We start from the raw sequence: 18,635 nt of genomic DNA, 5'->3' as shown, positions 1-18,635 counted from the left end.
TCAATGTTACACTTTTATGAAGCACAGGAGCCTAGGGGCATATTAATAAAGCAGTGAATGTGACCTTCACCAAACATTCACTATTGGAGAATGCTCTGTGAAAGTTAGATCACTGCTATAGGTAACCTGATGACACACATAAATAGTAATCTAGTATGTAAAGTGGCTCTACCACTGAAAAAGCAAAAAAAATGCTGCTGCCTCCTCATCTGTAGAGGTGCCATGTGGCCTCAGGGGGTCATCCTGAGGACCTGGAGAGTAGCAGTGAGGAGGAACTGAACCCAGAGGTCCTGAGAAGCTGACTGAGAGGGGAGACACTGGAGCACATCTCCTGTCAAGGGGCCTGACCTGAGGGGGGGCACCCCTGCTCCTAGGATAGTCAGTGGACGGGTGTTGGTTGAAAGGGGATGCTAGTGAGAGTGTCCTGAAGATAAGTTACCATCCACCAAGTCATCTTGTTAGGAAGTAAAGAGCAACAGACTTAACCCTTGCCACACTTGTGGCAGTGTAGATTAAGCAGCCTTTCTGTTTCCAATTAACCTAGAAGGCATGAAGATAGTCCTCAACTAATGTCAATAGTTCAACTGGAGTATCCTACAATTCCCTTCTCCTATCCCATTTCCACATAAATACCAAACAATTCAACGCCTCTAGTCTGTTTATTTGTGTGACAAGCCAGAAGGAGCAAGGAGGGATCCACAGATTAGATCTCAAAGTAACCGCGTGCTAGTATTTAGGGGATCCCTTCAAGATACTACTCAGCATGCAATGCGGGGACAGTGCTACACAAGCATCAACTACTTTTAAAACAAAGTACAGAAAATATTTTATATTGTCGCCCTAAAGCGGAGTTCCACTTGTTTTTAAGTTTATTAAAAGTCAGCAGCTACAAAAAAGTGTAGCTGTTGACTTTTATTAAACACACACTCGTACCTGTCCCACGATCCAGGGATGTGGCTGCCCGAAGCTTCACTCCTCTCTTTCGCCTCTCCCCCGGCACCACAAGTGTGAGCACCTGGCTGTGACAGCTTGCAGATTCACAGCCGGCTGTGCACTGCGCATGCGTGAGTCGTGCTGCGCCTCTTTAGTGGCCGGGCAATCTTCTTGGACCTGTGACGTGTTCCAGAAGATTGCAGGGAGGGAGGGGGAGAGGAGAACTTTCGCTCGGGTCGTCTAGGCGCTTTATTCTTCTCAATATGAGGCTAAAGGAATACCCAGTGAACCACAGCAACCTCCAAGAATGAGTGAAATAAAAGGGGAGGGGTTAAAGGTTAGTAAAAGTGGTTCTAAAGCCTAAATTTTTAAGCATTCCTTGCATTAGGGGTAAAAGAAGTTTAGGCATAATTTCACCTGACCCCTTATTCGATCCAGTGCTGTTCCTGTCTGCAGCTCTTCTTTCTCTTCACATTCTGGTCTCTTTGGCTTTGCTGAGGCAGTGGGAGCCATTGGCTCCTGCTCCTGTCAATTAAAGCCAGTGAAGAAAGAGTGGGGAGCGAATTCTGCTGTCTATGTCAGCAGTAATGTCCTAATTCGCAAACTCAAGAACAGCACAGCTGCTCAGATTGGTAGGCCAACACACTTAGCGTGAACAGATTTGGCCACACAAGCTACAAACAATCTAAAAGGCCTGAATGCTCCACTCAAGGCTATTATTATTGTTATTACTATACAGGATTTATATAGCGCCAACAGTTTGCGCAGCGTTTTACGTTAGGGCAGACAGTACAATTACAACACAATTCAATACACTAATAGCACTACTATTATAGGCTGATTCGATTTGAAAGGGCCTAACTTGCAATAATAATCAGTCTATGCATGCAACCTATGTATCAACAATCTAGACAGGAGGACGGCAGGAGACGACAACTGCAAAAAACATTTATACATTGTAATAAGAAAAGAGCAGTGGGCTTTGCCAACATCCTATTACAAACATAACAGAATAAACAACACTTACTTGGCCTCCAGACAAAACAGCTCCAAAAAGATGTAACAAGCAACATTTTAAACTTTCTTTAAGATGTTCACTCTCTTGAAAACATTCTATAATAGAGAAAGTTATTATATAATTAAATTATTACATTTTTACATAAATAAGTGTAAAACATTGGCGCCACGCTATTAGCAATCATACAATGGCTGTACTCACGGTAAAAGAAGGGTATAAATTCCACTGTAAGAGGGGCCGCTTTGTACTTCTGTCTGCTCTTCTCTACTGGGCTAATGATTCTTCTACAAAACAAAAGATTATTTTTAGAGGATTTATTCACAATAAGACAAACAAAAGGTGAAGCTACAACATTTAGCTGTGTCCATTAAACAGCATATACAGTATGCAACTGCATAATAATGAAGGCTAAATTAGAGCTAGAATTACATATTATATTTTGTGTATGTGTTCTAGGTAATATGTACAGTGTATCCAGAAAGTATTCACAGCCTTCTCTTTTAAATAAATGATTTGAAATACTGCACCATGAGAGTGTTTCTTCCTCTCCCTCTCTTTATGGCAACATTGGAGTTTTGAATACGCTATTTATAAACATATTGAATGGATGACAGCAGCGGTTTGAATTCATTCCTGTGACCTCATGTATGACATCTTGGATTTTCCCATATGCGCAATTTGACTCTCTGTAATATGGGTCAATTAGGTCTGGTGAGTGTATAGTGCATCTGCATGCTGGTGGAGAGGAACCTTTCCTATACTCACTGAAGATGCTATTCACGTGATTATATATGGACTTCACAATTTTTATGTATTTTCTATAATTTAAATGAAGATGTATTTATTTATTTGTCGATTCACTATTGTTTATTTACTATGGTGATATGTATTTTATGATGTAAGAGTCCCCTTGTTTCTTTTCACGGTATAGGTGTTTTTTACACTTTACAACACACAGCTCTTTTTTTTTTGTAGTTTATTTGTTTTTTGGCTATTGATTTGCATGGGTTTAGAAGCTATTTTCTTTTAACAAATCAGCCCCTGCCTCAGACTATCACCTTGTCACTTGCTACAAAGTCACAATATTGTACTCAAATCAAGAAAGATTAGGGAGACTGAGGAAATTATTCCTTCTGCCTGTATTTGACAGATAACAGTACAGGCAGTCCCCGGGCTACAAACAACTGACTTACAAATGACTCCTACTTACAACCGGAGGGAGACAACAGGAAGTTAGAGGAAATCTACTCCTAGGAAGGGAAATTCACTCCTATAAGAGTTCTCATAGGAAAAAGGTGTCTCCACTGAAGCTTTATCACTAATCCTTGTTTCCAAAACAACCCAAAATTTTCAAAATCCAGTTGTCATAGGGACAGAAAGTGAGGTGAAATCTTCTAAACAGGGGTACAGACAGCAAAAAAAAAAAAAGTACAGGGGTGTTAACCCTTTCCTATGCTATCCAAAAAACTTGAAAATTGCTATTTTGGCTTGAGCTACACTTAAAAAACATACCTGTTCTGACATACAAACAAATTCGACTTAAGAGCAAACCTACAGACCCTATCTTGCTTGTAACCCGGGACCGCCTGTAATGTCATCCACCTGGAGCTCAAGGACTGCCTTTTAACGGTAAAAGGTGTGATTTTGGTTTATAATAATACCTTCTGTGACATGTCAGGAATTTATTTATTCAGACTTGTAAACAACAGAACTTTTAAGAAGCGATTAAAGCAGGATTACAATAGACCTGGTAAAGATGGAAAAAGGAGTGCCACAAATGAATAAACTAGCACATAATTCATAAAATTAGGTGTTTTAACAAGTTATAAAACATCATTATTGTCACTTTTAAGCAAAGGAGTATCTAAACATGGCCACCAAAGTGGAAAATGTTTTTATTTGTAAGGCAGATAACATAAGTAGCAATCATATAAAATTATATATTCCATAAACTTTTACACAAGTAGTCACATTACTTAAACAACTGAAAATTACACATCTGTAAATGGCATATTTTAAATGTCTAATTAAGCAGATCAGTAAGCCTGGAATTCTTTGTACATTCTTCAGGTAACATACCCTGACACAACATGCCGCCAATTACGATATGGGTCATAGAGGCTTTCACAAAACACCAAAGCATGTCTTACAAATTCTTCAATAGGGGCTTGGTCTGTAACTTCTTTTTCTTTAGTTTTACTCTTCAACTGCAAACATAACAATTCAAAATGGTTAGTAAACTGTAAGTAGTATTATAATCTCAGACACCAATTTCCTGCATGCCAAAGTATTTCAGATTTTGGCTTTTAAAGCCCAACTTTGGAAAACTTGAACATTCTCACTTGCAGTGGGGGTGCGATCACTTCAAGGGTTAACTGCTGATTTATTCTAGGGGAGAGTAAAAGAATTTTTACTTACCTGATCCGGCATCATTATGTCCAATGCAGGACCCTACATTAGCTGGTAAATATTTTTTCCTATGCTCCCTAAACCTACAGTGCGTCCGGAAAGTATTCACAGCACTTCACTTTTTTCACATTCCAGCCTTATTCCAAAACAGATTCAATTCAATAATGACATCATGAAAGACGTTTGTTTGAACTCTTTGCAAATTTATTTAAAAAAAGAAAAACAAAACAAATCCCATGTACATAAGTATTCACAGCTTTTGCGCAATACTTTTGTTGAAGCACCTTTGGCACCAATTACAGCCTCAAGTCTTTTTGAGTATGATGTTACAAGCTTGGCACACTTATTCACGGGCAGTTTCTACCATTCTTATTTGCAGGACCTCTCAAGCTCCATCAGGTTGGATACGGAGTGTCGGTGCACAGCCATTTTACGATCTCTCCAGAGATGTTCAATCGGGTTCAAGTCTGGGCTCTGGCTGGTCCACTTAAGGACATTCAAAGAGTTGTCCCATAGCCACACCTTTGTTATCTTGGCTGTATCTTAGGCTCGTTGTCCTGTTGGAAGATGATCCTTTGCCCTAGTCTGAGGTCCAGAGCGCTCTGCAGCAGGTTTTCATCCAGGATTTTTCTGTACATTGCTGCATTCACCTTTCCCTCGATCCTGACTAGTCTGCCAGTTCCTGCCGCAGAAAAACATCCCCACAGAATGATGCTGCCACCAACATGCTTCACTGTAGGGATGGTATTGACCAGGTGATGAGCGCTGCCTGGTTCCTTCCAGACATGTCATTTTCCTATCAAGCCAAAGAGTTCAATCTTTGAGACTATGAGAAACACAATTCTCTGGTGAAACGGAGTCCTTCAGGTGCCTTTTGGCAAACTTCAGGTGGGCTGTCATGTGCCTTTTACTGAGAAGTGGCTTCCCTCTGGCCACTCTACCATACAGGCTTGACTGGTGGAGTGCTGCAGAGATGGTTGTTCTTCTGGAAGGTTCTTCTCTCTCCACAGAGAAATGCTGGAGCTCTGATAGAACTCTTGGTCAACTCCCTGACTTAGGCCCTTCTCCCCTGATCTCTCAGTTTGGCCAGGTGGGCACTCTAGGAACAGTCTTGGTGGTTCTAAACTTCTTCCATTTACGGATGATGGAGGCCACTGTGCTCATTGGGACTTTCAATGCTGCAGAAATATTTCTGTACCCTTCCCCAGATCTGTGCCTCAATACAATCCTCTCGGAGGTCAACAGACAATTCCTTGGATTTCATGGCTTGGTTTGTGCTCCGATATGCACTTTTAACCGTGGGACCTTGTATAGACAGGTGTGGGCCTTTCCAAATCATGTCCAATCAACTGAATTTACCACAGGTGGATGCCAATCACGTTGTAGAAGCATCTCAAGGATGATCAGTGGAAACAAGATGCACCTGAGCTCAATTTTAGGTGTAATGGCAAAAGCTGTAAATACTTATGTACATGTGATTTTGTTTCGTTTTTTTATTTTTAATAAATTTGCAAAGATTTCAAACAAACTTCTTTCAGGTTGGCATTATGGGTTATTGTTTGTAGAATGAATTTTTTTCAAACAATATTAATATGCATACACTACAGCCAGTTTTATTACCAGTTTACTTTTCACTTTTTTAACTATAATAGAAGAAAGTAAACTTTGATTGCTATAGACAACACTTCCAGATGTTACCCCCTGTGTACAGGTGAGACCTACCTCTTCAATGTACATCTAGACCGGATAGAAATATAGACAATTTAGATTGATATTCTGTATCTTTAGAGGAGTCATTCACCTACATACAGGTATTGCCTACAGCAAACAGGGTTTTCTTTTTTATATTACAAAATAGTAAAAAATTTTCGATTTACTAAAACTAGAGCGTGCAAATCTGGCGCACCTGTGCATGGTAGCCAATGAGCTGCTAACTTGGTAATTATTGGTAACTGGTAATAATTGGTAACTATTACCAATTCAGATGATATGGGCAACTTTCCTCCGCTCTGCCCTTACTAAACAATCTTCATAGCATGTACATGATATTTTAAATAATTAGCCTTGCTTAAAGTGGTAGTATCCCGCTTTTTGACACTTTTACCTACAGGTAAAAGGACACTCTAGCGCCAGGAGGCCTAAACGAGGGATTAGAAATCAATATCACACTCTAAAATATTACACATATACTTGTGACACCTCATACATCCACACATCATTCCCTATCAGTGACATATATATATTTTTTTATATTTTTTTTTTCCATCAATATTTTCATATATATATATATATATATATATATATATATATATATATATATATATATATATTTTTTTTTATATATATATATATATGTATATGTGTATATGTATGTGTATATATATATATATATATATATATATATATATATATATATATATGTGTGTGTATTCTATTCTCATTTTCATTTTTATTTTTATTTTAATTTTTATTTTTATCTTTATTTTTACTTTTATTTTCATGTTTATTTTTATTTTTATTTACATTTAGTTTTATTTTTATTTCTATTTTTTTTTTTTTTCTTTACATTTATTTCTATTTTTATTTTTTCCCTCCAATACCGTTTTTTCATGTAGATGTATACACACATTACCGATCTATTTTCCCCATGGCCATGTCAGTATTGTTTTTATGGGATTTATTCTTATAAGTCCTCTTTTATGTAATACCATCATGTATTTTTATGTATTTTTATGTACTTTTATGGATTTCCTAGAGACATGTATCCCCAATTGTGTTTTTACTGAGAGGACTTTCTTACAGTCTTTTGGCTCCGCCCCCCCACAGACAGATGTCCTTGCAATTAGTCCGGCAACAGGGTATAAATTCCCTGCCCCACCTGAGACACTCCCATCGCCTGACGAAGGAGCACGGATGCTCCGAACGCGTGCAACCCCTATTTTTCTCCTGCCAGGAAGTGATGTCATCAGGGATCAGAAGTCGGCAGCCGGAGCCCTGTTGTGCATGCTCGGCCGCGGCCAGTGACAACTAGCAGCCCCACAGCGGCTCGGCTATACCTCTGGGACCTCACCACCTTCTCCTATGACCACTATCCTGGAAGAGGAAGATGGATGACCCCAACAGTCTTTGTGTACCGGTCTCACCCAACCTCGGACAGTGAGTCACCAATTTTAACAGTGTTAAATAAACTTGTACTATACTAAGCTGGCGCCGCTCTCTCCTTTCTTACCTACAGGTAAGCCTATAATAAGGCTTACCTGTAGGTACAAATAATATCTCCTAAACCGGCACGGTTTAGGAGATATTTACAGTGCATGCAGCCGCTCGCGCGAGCGGCGCATGCGCTCTGAAGGTCCGGGGGGACCTTCAATTAAGTTGCCGGGAGCTTGCCGGAAAAATCACTCCCGCGCATCGTCATCGCGGCTCCGGCCAATCAGCGTGCCGGAGCCGTCTCTTCCGGCCAATCAGCGCGCCGGAGCCGCCGAACCCGGAAGAGACGACGAGGGATCATGGCAGCGCCCGCAGCGATGTCCGGGGGTCCGTGTCGGGGCTTCGTTTTAAGGTAAGTTACACATAATGGGCTAGTATGCGATGCATACTAGCTCATGATGCCTTTGTCTTGCAGGTTTTTTTATTTTTATTTTTATAGGGTTTACAACCGCTTTAAAGATAAAGAAAGGAAAATAATAATACTGGTTAGAAAGCAAACAATACCTGTTGGACGTAAAGTGTTGTCATTGTGATAACATGGTTAATGTATGAGCAGCATCCAATCTCCTCTACGTTGGAAAGATTTCTGAGAAAAGAAAAAAAATGGATATTGGAAGAAATTCTGGTTATTTACCATCCATATCCACAAAGAGAAAGACCAAAGTTCCCAGCTATATGGAATTTAGTTTCACAAGTTTGCTTAACGTAGAATTCCAGCCTAAACCTAACTAGTCTTAAATATGTCCCCTTCGCCCTCCTAAAACCTATGGTGACTAACCTGTGTAAAAAAAAAAATGTAAATACTTGCCTATTTCCAGCCCACTCCAGTCTGGTCACGTGATCCCACTCTCCTGTGCGGTGGCTGCAGGGGAATGGAGGGTGCGAGGACATTGGCTGAGACATGGTAGCCTATGGGTGACTTCAATGCTCCTTAAGCATTCCCAGCCATTGACAAGCACTTTCTCCTCTCCCCTGCAGCCGCCACTGGCTGGCACAGGGGATCAAATGGTCGGGCTGAGAATAGGTATGTGTATACTTTTTTTATTATTATTTTCTATTTTACACAGCCTAGGTGTTAGGAGGAGGAAGGGGCATTTTTAAGACTAGTTTGGTTGGGGTCGGATTTCTACTTTAAGTTGGCTAAACACTAATAGATTTTCAAGTGAATGTTTATATGAAAATTCCTTGTAAATTCGAAGACTAAATGAAAGTTGTTTGAAGTACTTCAAAATTGTGTGTTTTTAACATTGGACTTTAGAATGAATGTAATTTTCCAAATTAAAATGACATAAACTGTTAGAGATTTGTTTCTTAGTGAAAAAATTCTCATTCTGCTCCTTTGAATTTTTTCATCAATATGGTCAAAAACAAAAGTCTATTTGACCCCACTAACGTTTAGAAAATCAAACGAAGGTTCTTAAAACTTTAAGATTTTTTTACAAAATTAGACTTGAAAATAGCTATTTTTAGATTGGCTTCAGAAAAACAAATCTCTCCCTGAGACAGATAGGTGGGAAGATATCTGCCCATCCTTCAACATGCCACTGGAGTACTGAGACCTGATTCAATCCTGCCAGCAGTGCATGCAGAGTACTTTAATTCTTCCCTTGAGAGATATGCCCTTTTGGATATCAATGTGGGACAATTTTTCTCACTTCTTGTTGCTTCTACAAGTAATAAAGTACAGGGAAATCACCTTAATGGGACACAGATGCACAAAGTTAAATTGAATTTTAATAAATCTCTTCTCTATCCAAAATGTAAAAAAAATAATGTTTTGGCTTTAGGTGTATTTAAAAAAAATGCCATTCTGCCTGCCTGCTAGAAATAGGTCAGTGTTTATTTGTCTGTTATATAGTTTATTTTTGGACTTAAGAGTATTTGATGCTTTATAAAATTTCTCATTTCAAATATTCAATTGAGTTAACTTTCATTTAATGCTTTATACAATTTCTAATTCTGAACATTTAAGAGTGAGAATGAAAACATACTCTCAAATATTATGACTGGTATCCCATCAGAGTATAAACTAGAGCCTGAGTGTGGGTTATACCCTGATATTTTGCCTTGGAGAGGGAAAGGGGGGCTGTTATACGAATGTCCTGCCTCCTGGACCACTCTGTTTAATTTGGCAGCTCTAATCTCCATGCAATGGTGAGGCTGCTGATGGGCACTGATCAGGCTGCAATGATGGGCAATGGTAAGCTGCAGATGGGCACTGATCAGGCTGCATTGATGGGCGATAGTGAGTCTGCATTGATGGGCACTGATCAGGCTACATTGATGGGCAATGGTGAGGCTGCCTGTGGGCACTGATCAGGCTGCATTGATGGGCAATGGTGAGGCGGCCGCAGATGGGCACTGACCAGGCAGAATTGATGGGCAATGGTGAGGCTGCAGATGGGCACTGATCAGGCAGCATTGATGGCCAATGGTGAGGCTGCATTGATGGGCACTGGTGAGGCTGCATTGATGGGCACCGACCCTTATTTTTTTTCACAGTTCTTTATTTAAAATTTAAGTTTTTTTCCTGAAACTTCCCTCTTAAAATTAAGGTGTGTGTTATACGCCAATAAATACAGTAACAACTTATCTGTAAAAGATAGTTTTCTTTTACAGTAAATGTATTGTACCCAAAGTCATCAAACAGATGTGGGATGCTACACATTTTTTTTATATCTTGGGTGGCATAAGGTATAATCTGATCCCTTACTAGGCCATTATTGTAACTCAAGCAGGGGACATTATACAAAACGTATTGGTCCTACACTGATAGCCAGAAAACTTCTATAGGCAGATCTTCCTGGGATACTCTATTTACTGCATTCTTATGGAAAATCCATTATGGGACTGACAAGAGCACAACAATGCATATGACTCAAAATGACTCTACTGTATTCCTAGTAGTAAACGGTAAACATACTTCATTGAATCAAAAGGCTGCAAAAACATAATTTGCAAAAAAGATTTTAAACATATATACCTGCAAATGATTATAAAGAATTTGACGAGCAAAAGTGAAAGTGTCTGCTGTTCCTCTTCTAGCCCATCAGCAGTCTTCTGCACACAATATAGCAGTTGGAGCCTGAGCACTTGAAGTATATGATCTGGAAGCAGTGATAAACCTGGCGGTTCATCATCAATCCTACAAAACATAATAAATAGGAAAGGGTAGTCAGAAGTGATCTCATGGCCAGGTTAGTCACCCAAGGGCTCATTTATAACTGTGGTCAAACAATTGCTTTTTATAAATTCCTATAGTACAAGCACTGCCAGCACAGAGTGGGGGTAAGTTCATGGATGCAGTGAGCAGGCAATGAAAACATTTCTCTTTTATAAAAAGACCACCTGCTTGTTGTCATGTATGTGCAAGTTTTCTCTGCACCCAGATAATAAACACTTTGGTGGACACTTCCAAACTATTAAAACATTGTTTAAAAAAATGCTCAGCGCCATCTTTCTTGGGCTCAACTGGAACTGCAAGGCAGAAATATCAGCACTTCTCTTTTAAATTTACGATACCTTGAGCAAAGCAACATTAAAATCAAAAAGCAAAATGTCACAAACTGAAGTAAAATTAAAAGGCAAAACTTTTTTTTTTTGTCGTTTTGGTCAGAGTGGAGATGAATTAGAACATCTCGTAGGTTTTTAATGCTGTCTGTGTTCCCGTTAGAGAAATTCACGGTCTCTATTTCTCCCGTTTAATATTATCATCGAGCGTGAAAGTAAAAGAAAATCCCATATTTTGCGTTGTCCCCAAAAAAGTAATAGGGGGAGACTCTTTCAATGGGGCACTAGTTCTGGTAACTTGGGGGTCCCCAAGGAATTGCTGGCCTAGGCGGCCGAGCAAAAGTGGGAGCGGGTACCTGTCAAAACTGGGTACCCCCCCAAAAAATGACATGCCAATGTGGCATATCAGGGGGTCAGGAGCACTTAAAGCGGAAGTTCCACTTTTGGGAAATACCAGCAGTAAGAAAAGTATGTACTGTTGTAATCATGTCCAGAAGTGTTTTCCCAACTGAAGGCACAAAAAGAGCATCAAAGAAAAAGAGCTAAAACTCTTTTGTATAACACTAGAGAGGTGAACACTGGATAATATCACAGGTGCAGCTCTAGAGAAGTACACATGGCACTGGAGATAGAGCTAGAAGCTCTTTGCACTTTACAGGAGGTTACGGGAGGTTTAGGAACACTCAACAAGGCCATTTACCAATAAGCACTGCTGTGACCATCACCCTTTTCTTAAACTATTTCCAGAAGTTGACTCACTTTCTGGCTCATGTGCTTCTTACCCTGAAAGGAGGAGAAGGGCTCCAATGTGTGATACCACTCTCATCCATCCTCTCTGCTGCTATTCTCTGCAGGTAGATGCAGAGAACATACTGTGAAAATCGCAAGCTCTGTGAGATGAAGGTTTCTTTAAAACAAACATATTACTAAAACTGGGGAGTGTGAAATCTAGTGCAGCTCTGCATAGAAACTGATCAGTTTCCAGGTTTTATTGTCAAAGCTTAAAGAAGAACTATGGGCAAAATCTTTTTTTTTAAAGTATGGATAGAGCAAGGAAGGGTTATAAAAACCCTGCCAGATTTTTTTTGCAATCTGTGTCCCATTGCAGAGAATTCCCTTCACTTCCTGTCCCATAGCTAAACAGAAAGTGAGAGGAAATCCTTGCAAATTAAGGGATTTTCTTGGGGACCCCCAGGTCACCAGAATTTGTGTCCCCCCCCCCCATTGGAAGATTTCCCCATTACTTTTCTGTGGGGCAACCCAGAATCTGTGATTTTCTTTTACTTCCACTTTTAATGATAACAATAAACAGGTCAAATAGAGAAGGTGAATCTCCTTAACAGGGACACAGACAGCAAAAAAAACATGATAGGTGTTGTAATTCCTCTCCACTCTATTCAAAACTAACTAACAAAAAAAAAAAAAAAAAAAAAAGTTTTGCCCTTATGCCTCATACACACAATCAGATAATCGTACGAAAAAAAAAAAAAAACACTTTTGAATTTATCGCACGATAATCAGGTCGTTAGTACACAGCTTTTGACTGCCGATCACGACATTTCGTCCAATAAAATCCAAAGAAACAAACACAAAAACTTTTGACGTACGATAGCCTAGTGAACGACAATCGTTTAATCAGTACAGTGTGTGTCCACTAAAAATCGATAGACAAGGACCACGCATGATCAGAAACACGAAAATAACCCTGAAAAAGCCTGGCTGCCATTGTTTGTTTTGCACTATCTGAAACGTAGCTACGCAACCAGGAAGCTTTTCCAGAATCCTCCAAAAAAACATCATACGTTTAGTACGCATTGTTGAATTCGATACTAGAATCATGCAACAAAATGCGAACGATAAGTTGTCCGATTATCTGATCGTGTGTATGAGGCATTAGTCCCCGGTCACACCACTACGTCTTTAGGAACGACATGCAATTTACAAATCATACCTGAAGTAGCATCTGATATGTTTCTATGGCAGTGTCTTAATGGATACGATTTCAAATAGTGCGATTTGAGAAGCAGTTCATGTATTATTTTTTAGGACTTCAGCACAATTTCACTGCCATAGACTATAATGTAAATCGTGGCTGCAAATCGTACCTGTGTCTATATCAGCACTACTTGAGTCTAGGGGTGCACCGACTTTTCTAGTCCCGATACCGATACCTGGCATTGTGTATCTGCCGATACCGATACTAATCCGGAACTACACACATACACAATATGCATGCAGCTGCAGTACAGAGCAAAGCCACTGCTTCATGTGTACGGCTCCTCCATTCACAGGCGGAGTGCATCTGATATCACTCCGCCTGTGAGCCGGACCTATACAGGAAGTATCGGCTCCGTGCAAGTAAGGGACGGCTGAGCCGGGACTCAGCAAAACCGGATCAGCCCGTGGATCGGTTAATTTTACCGATTTTGGCAGTATCGGCGCCGATATCCAATCCTAATATCGGATCGGTGCATCCCTACTTGAGTCTAAAAGAAGTTAAACATTAACCCTTTGCTAGTTCAACTTTTGTTCATAACATCACCTGTCAGTTTTTCAGGCCGATCTGAACGGATGCCCCATGCATCTCTATGGGGCAGCGGATGTCAGCGGAGACATGTCCGCTGCCATCTGATCCAATCCTGTCCGTCAAATCCAGACGAATGGAAACCCTATTTTCCATCCGTCTGGCGGATCAGATGAGAACGGACAGGCGGTCCGTTTTCATCCGATTCCCCCATAGGGGACAGCGGGGATCTGATACCTCTGTCTCCACACACAGTGCAGAGAAGGAGCTGTCATCTGCCTGCTCAGCGGGGATCGACGATTGTGTCCCATGCTTTTAATGCATTACATTTACTTTCCCATAGGTAAACATAGGCTTTGGGTACATCAGAATTTAAAATGCATATGGGGCAGATTTGCCTTCAGTTTGTGTCCAAGAAGCACAGCAGGAAATAAGAAGAAATGTCTCCAAAATACGGGGAAATTCCCTCTAAAGCCTCGTACACACCACCAGTTTTTTTTCAGGAGAAAAAAAAAACGGGCACCTCAGGTCCGAGCCACTGTACTAATTATGCAATGTTAGTACAGCGATCTCCCTGCTGGGCTATTTTATTCAGACAGGGGGACGGCAGGTTTACCCGTTGGAAATTCTATTCCTGTGACAACACTGACATTTTAGATGTCCCATCACTTTCTGTACCAGAAGCAATGGACACACAGTGGAGACACAGACAGCAGTAAAAACTCTTTCAAAAATGAAAAAGCTTTGGCTTTACATTCACTTTAATTTAAGATGTGCGTTATGGGGCTTAAGCTTAAAATAAAGAGAATACTAAATATAATGAGCAACTAGAGGATTATTACAGACAGATTATTATGGCTATTGGTATAGTTTTGAACATAGTGCAGGACCCCCTGACCCTGCAGTTTTCCTCCTGGGCATGCTGGATGATTTGAAGCTCACTAGAGCCGCGCTGATCTTTGTATCCTACGCTGCTTTTGATGCATGTAAAATTATACTTCTGAATTGTAAGCTTCCTGATCCACCCACAATCTCAAGGTGGAAATCAATGGCTGTCTTGACATTATCTAACCTTACTTATCTTAGTCTAATATGTCCTAAGAGAAAATCATCTCTAGCTGGCTCACATGTTCTCAGATGACTCCCAGGGTAATCGCATACACCCCCCCAACTCACACCCACTAGGAGGGCTATTGCCCTACACTATATTGCATTATGCTTTTACATTGAGGATTCTATTTACAGTGGGTATAGAAAAGAATCACCATGGAGATTACTCATACTTTAACCACTTCAGCCCCGAAAGGATTTGCCCCCTTTCTGACCAGGCCCTATTTTGCGATTCGACACCTCTTTAATTTAAAGGACAATTGCGTGGTTGTGCGACACTGTGCCCAAACAAAATTGATGTCCTTTTTTTCCCCACAAATAGAGCTTTCTTTTGGTGGCATTTGATCACCTGTGCAATTTTTATTTTTTGCGCTATAAACAAAGAAAGAGCAATAATTTTGAAAAAAAAAAATATATATATATATATATATTTTTTTTTTTTTTTTTCCACATTCTGCTATATGACATGCCCAAAAAAAAATTTCAAAATCTAAATTTTTTAACATTTTAGGCCAATTTGTTTTCTGCTACATATTTTTGGTAAAAAAAAAAAAAATCGCAATAAGCGTATTTTGATTGGTTTGCGCAAACGTTATCGCGTTTACAAACTACGGGAAAGATTTGTCATTTTTATATATATATATATATATATATTTTTTTTTTTACTAGTAATGGCGGTGATCTGCGATTTATTGCAGGACTGGGACATTGCGGCGGACAGATCGGACCCCTAACTGACATTTTTTACACTTTTGAGGGGACCAGTGACATTACTACAGTAATCAGTGCTAAAAATATGCACTGTTACTGTAATAATGACACTGGCAGGGAAGGGGTTAACCCTATGGGTGATTAATGGAAGAAACAAAAACTGTGCCTGTCTTCATTTCAGGTTGATTCATTTCAAAATACTGTTTTTTTTTTTTTTTTTTTTAATAATCACATTGTGTTGGTTGTGGGAATAAAAAAAAAATATTATATATATATATATATATATATATATATATATATATATGCTATCTTAACCAGGAAAGATCACTATGTGAAACAATAATAGTTCTAATCCATATCTGGTAAACAAAAAAAAAGTCTCCAGCTTTTATTTAGCTAGCTATGCCCATTACAGGATGCAAATATCTGTATTCTAATATTCTAACAGGTTTGGGTAACAAATGATGTGTTTAAACAAAACCATTATCCATATATCATAAACTGGCTGCTATGCAAGTAGTGTTGTAAATGACCTTCACATAGTGGCTTCTTCAGAAAAGGATTCCAAAATGAACTTTCTATTAAACATCCCTGAATCAGATCCAAAATAAACAGAAATAAAACATTTATTACCATAGTTTCTGCATGAAAAAGGATACAGCCACATGCTGAATAGTGATCAAACAACTGACAGAGCAGAAGAAGACATCTCCCTAATGGCTTTCATCTGCCATAAGCACATCAGTGCTGGGATTTTATCTGTCCTTAGGAAAAGGGCAGCAACACTGCTCTACTTAAAGCGGAGTTCCACCCCAAAAGTGGAACTTCCACTCATCTGCTTCCTCCCCCCTCTGGTGCCACATTTGGCACCTTTTAGGGGGCAGGGGGGGAACGGGTACCTGTTTCTGACAGGTACCCTTCCCCACTTCCAGGAGACAGCGACATGGCGCTGTGCCTCAGAAGTTCAGCCCCCCTCCTCCTTCCCCTGCTGACAGATTGGGGTAGTAAATTCTAGAGGATGGAAGAGGCTTGGGAAAAGTCCTGCAAGGGAGCATGGGAGGAGGTAAAAAGGGAGCTAGTAGAGAGCAGGAGGGTGAAATATACCCAACTAGGACATATTCAGCAAAAAAAAATTGAAAGAGGTTCTAACCTACATTATCCAGTTTTTGGCTATACATACATTTTATTATGTAAAAATGGTTGATTATGCCCACATGTGCTTTTTTCACCACTGCTTTCCCTTATACAAAATAGAAATGCAAATATTTAGAAAAATGGATGAAAGTGCAGTATAACATCTCTGGAAGTTATATAATTTCAGAGAGAGAGAGGGGAAGGGGGCGAGAGAGAGAGAGGGGTGAGAGAGAGAGAGAGGGGGGGGAGAGAGGGCGAGAGAGAGGGGGTAGAGAGGGCGAGAGAGAGAGGGGGGGAGAGGGCGAGAGAGAGGGCGAGAGAGAGAGGGGGAGAGAGAGAGGGCGAGAGAGAGAGAAGGAGAGGGGGGGAGAGAGAGAGGGCGAGAGAGAGAGGGCTGAGAGAGAGAGGGGGAGAGAGAGGGCGAGAGAGAGAGGGGGGAGAGAGAGAGGGCGAGAGAGAGAGAGGGAGAGAGGGGGAGAGAGAGAGGGCGAGAGAGAGAGGGCTGAGAGGGAGAGGGGGCGAGAGAGAGAGAGAGGGGGGGAGAGAGGGCGAAAGAGAGAGGGGGGAGAGAGGGCGAGAGAGAGGGGGGGAGAGGGCGAGAGAGAGGGGGGGAGAGGGCGAGAGAGAGAGGGGGGAGAGAGGGCGAGAGAGAGAGGGGGGAGAGGGTGAGAGAGAGGGGGGAGAGGGTGAGAGAGAGAGGGGGGAGAGAGGGCGAGAGAGAGAGGGGGGAGAGGGTGAGAGAGAGAGGGGGGAGAGAGGGCGAGAGAGAGAGGGGGGAGAGAGGGTGAGAGAGAGAGCGAGCGAGAGAGAGAGACAAACAATCCCTCCAATTAAGGGACAGTTAGGAGCTGCAGCCTTCTGTGACCATCATCAGGCCTATATCATAGGTCATCAATTTCACCTCTACTCCAAGTAAGTTTAACCTACAATTATTTATTATTTATATACAGGATTTATATAGCGCCAACAGTTTTCACAGCACTTTACAGCATGAGGGCAGACAATACAGTTACAATACAATTCAATACACTCGGAATCACAGGGCCCTGCTCGTTATTGAAAAAAAAGCAAGGAAATGTGCATAAGCCTGCAGAAAATGCTTACCTATAACTGGAGAGACTAGAATATATGTTGCCTTTTGGCAGTTAGTCTTCCAAGTTTGGCAGAGACCACAAGATCAAAGCCTCAACATCTGCCAATGTATGACCAGCCACAAGAGATGTGCTTGAAGGCATCTCTAACTGAACTCCAAACTCACACTTTTTTTTTATCCACTGAGCTGCCGACTGGGTTATTCCCATCCTGCAACGCCCATAAACAGGCTGTGGGGTAAAAATGACCCAGCACACAGCTCAATGGAGTAAAAAAAAAAGAAGAGTACAAATTCTGAGATTGGCCGAGTTCGGAAGATGTCAGAGCCCATCCTTACCAGCTGCAGGAGTAAGCCATCAATTCACTTGGTAAAGCTATAGATACAATTTTCTGCAATTTCATATACAATGCCACTCCATTTTTTTATTTTTAACGAAGACTCACTTAAAAAGTGTTACTAAACCCAGGAACCTGCATTCACTATATCTGGTCTCCCCACTACACAGAACATGGAAATTCAAAAATTTTAGTAAATATAAACTGCTAAATACCTTTTGTCATCAGCAGTATATAGAAGTCTTGTGGCTTCTATCAGTGTCTGGCCAAACACGGTTTAAAGCTTGTAGGGGGAGTTTTTATTCTCCTCTGGCAGACCTATGATGAGGCTGCACCACCCCTGACCATCTGTCTGGACAGTGCTGATTGGCCCTGTACAGATCACATGCATACCCCCAAAAAAACATCTCTGTCAATACACATCAAACTGAGCATGTGCAGAGTGCCTCATAGGGCACTGTTCTATCAGCAGATAGATTGGGGAAAGTGAAAGAAAGGGAGGATCAGAGAAGACAGGATCAAACAGCCTTTTTACACAATGCAGAGCATTAACCCTATAGGTTTCACATAAACTGTAACAAGCATGCTTTACTGCAGTGGTCCTCAACTCCGGTCCTCAGGGCCCACTAACAGGCCAGATTTTAAGTA

General features: G+C 40.8%; 1 protein-coding gene across 4 annotated transcripts in view; it reads right to left on the bottom strand.

Annotated features, from left to right (window-relative positions):
* NBEAL1 (neurobeachin like 1) overlaps window positions 1–18,635 on the bottom strand; it is a 312,113-nt gene that overhangs the window by 173,565 nt on the left and 119,913 nt on the right. For all 4 annotated transcript variants that reach the window (XM_082260720.1, XM_082260721.1, XM_082260722.1 and 1 more), the window contains exons 4-8: window positions 10,554–10,715; window positions 8,075–8,156; window positions 4,031–4,158; window positions 2,153–2,235; window positions 1,961–2,046 (exon numbers count right to left, since the gene is read on the bottom strand). In XM_082260720.1, coding sequence (XP_082116846.1) covers window positions 1,961–2,046; window positions 2,153–2,235; window positions 4,031–4,158; window positions 8,075–8,156; window positions 10,554–10,715 — 541 coding nt within the window. The remainder of the gene's footprint in view (window positions 1–1,960; window positions 2,047–2,152; window positions 2,236–4,030; window positions 4,159–8,074; window positions 8,157–10,553; window positions 10,716–18,635) is intronic.

Source organism: Pelophylax lessonae (genome assembly GCF_965119305.1).
Source record: "Pelophylax lessonae genome assembly, chromosome: 6".
NCBI classification, from domain to species: domain Eukaryota; kingdom Metazoa; phylum Chordata; class Amphibia; order Anura; family Ranidae; genus Pelophylax; species Pelophylax lessonae.
Note: the sequence above shows the minus strand (reverse complement) of the source record. Positions and strands in the feature narration are given on the sequence as shown.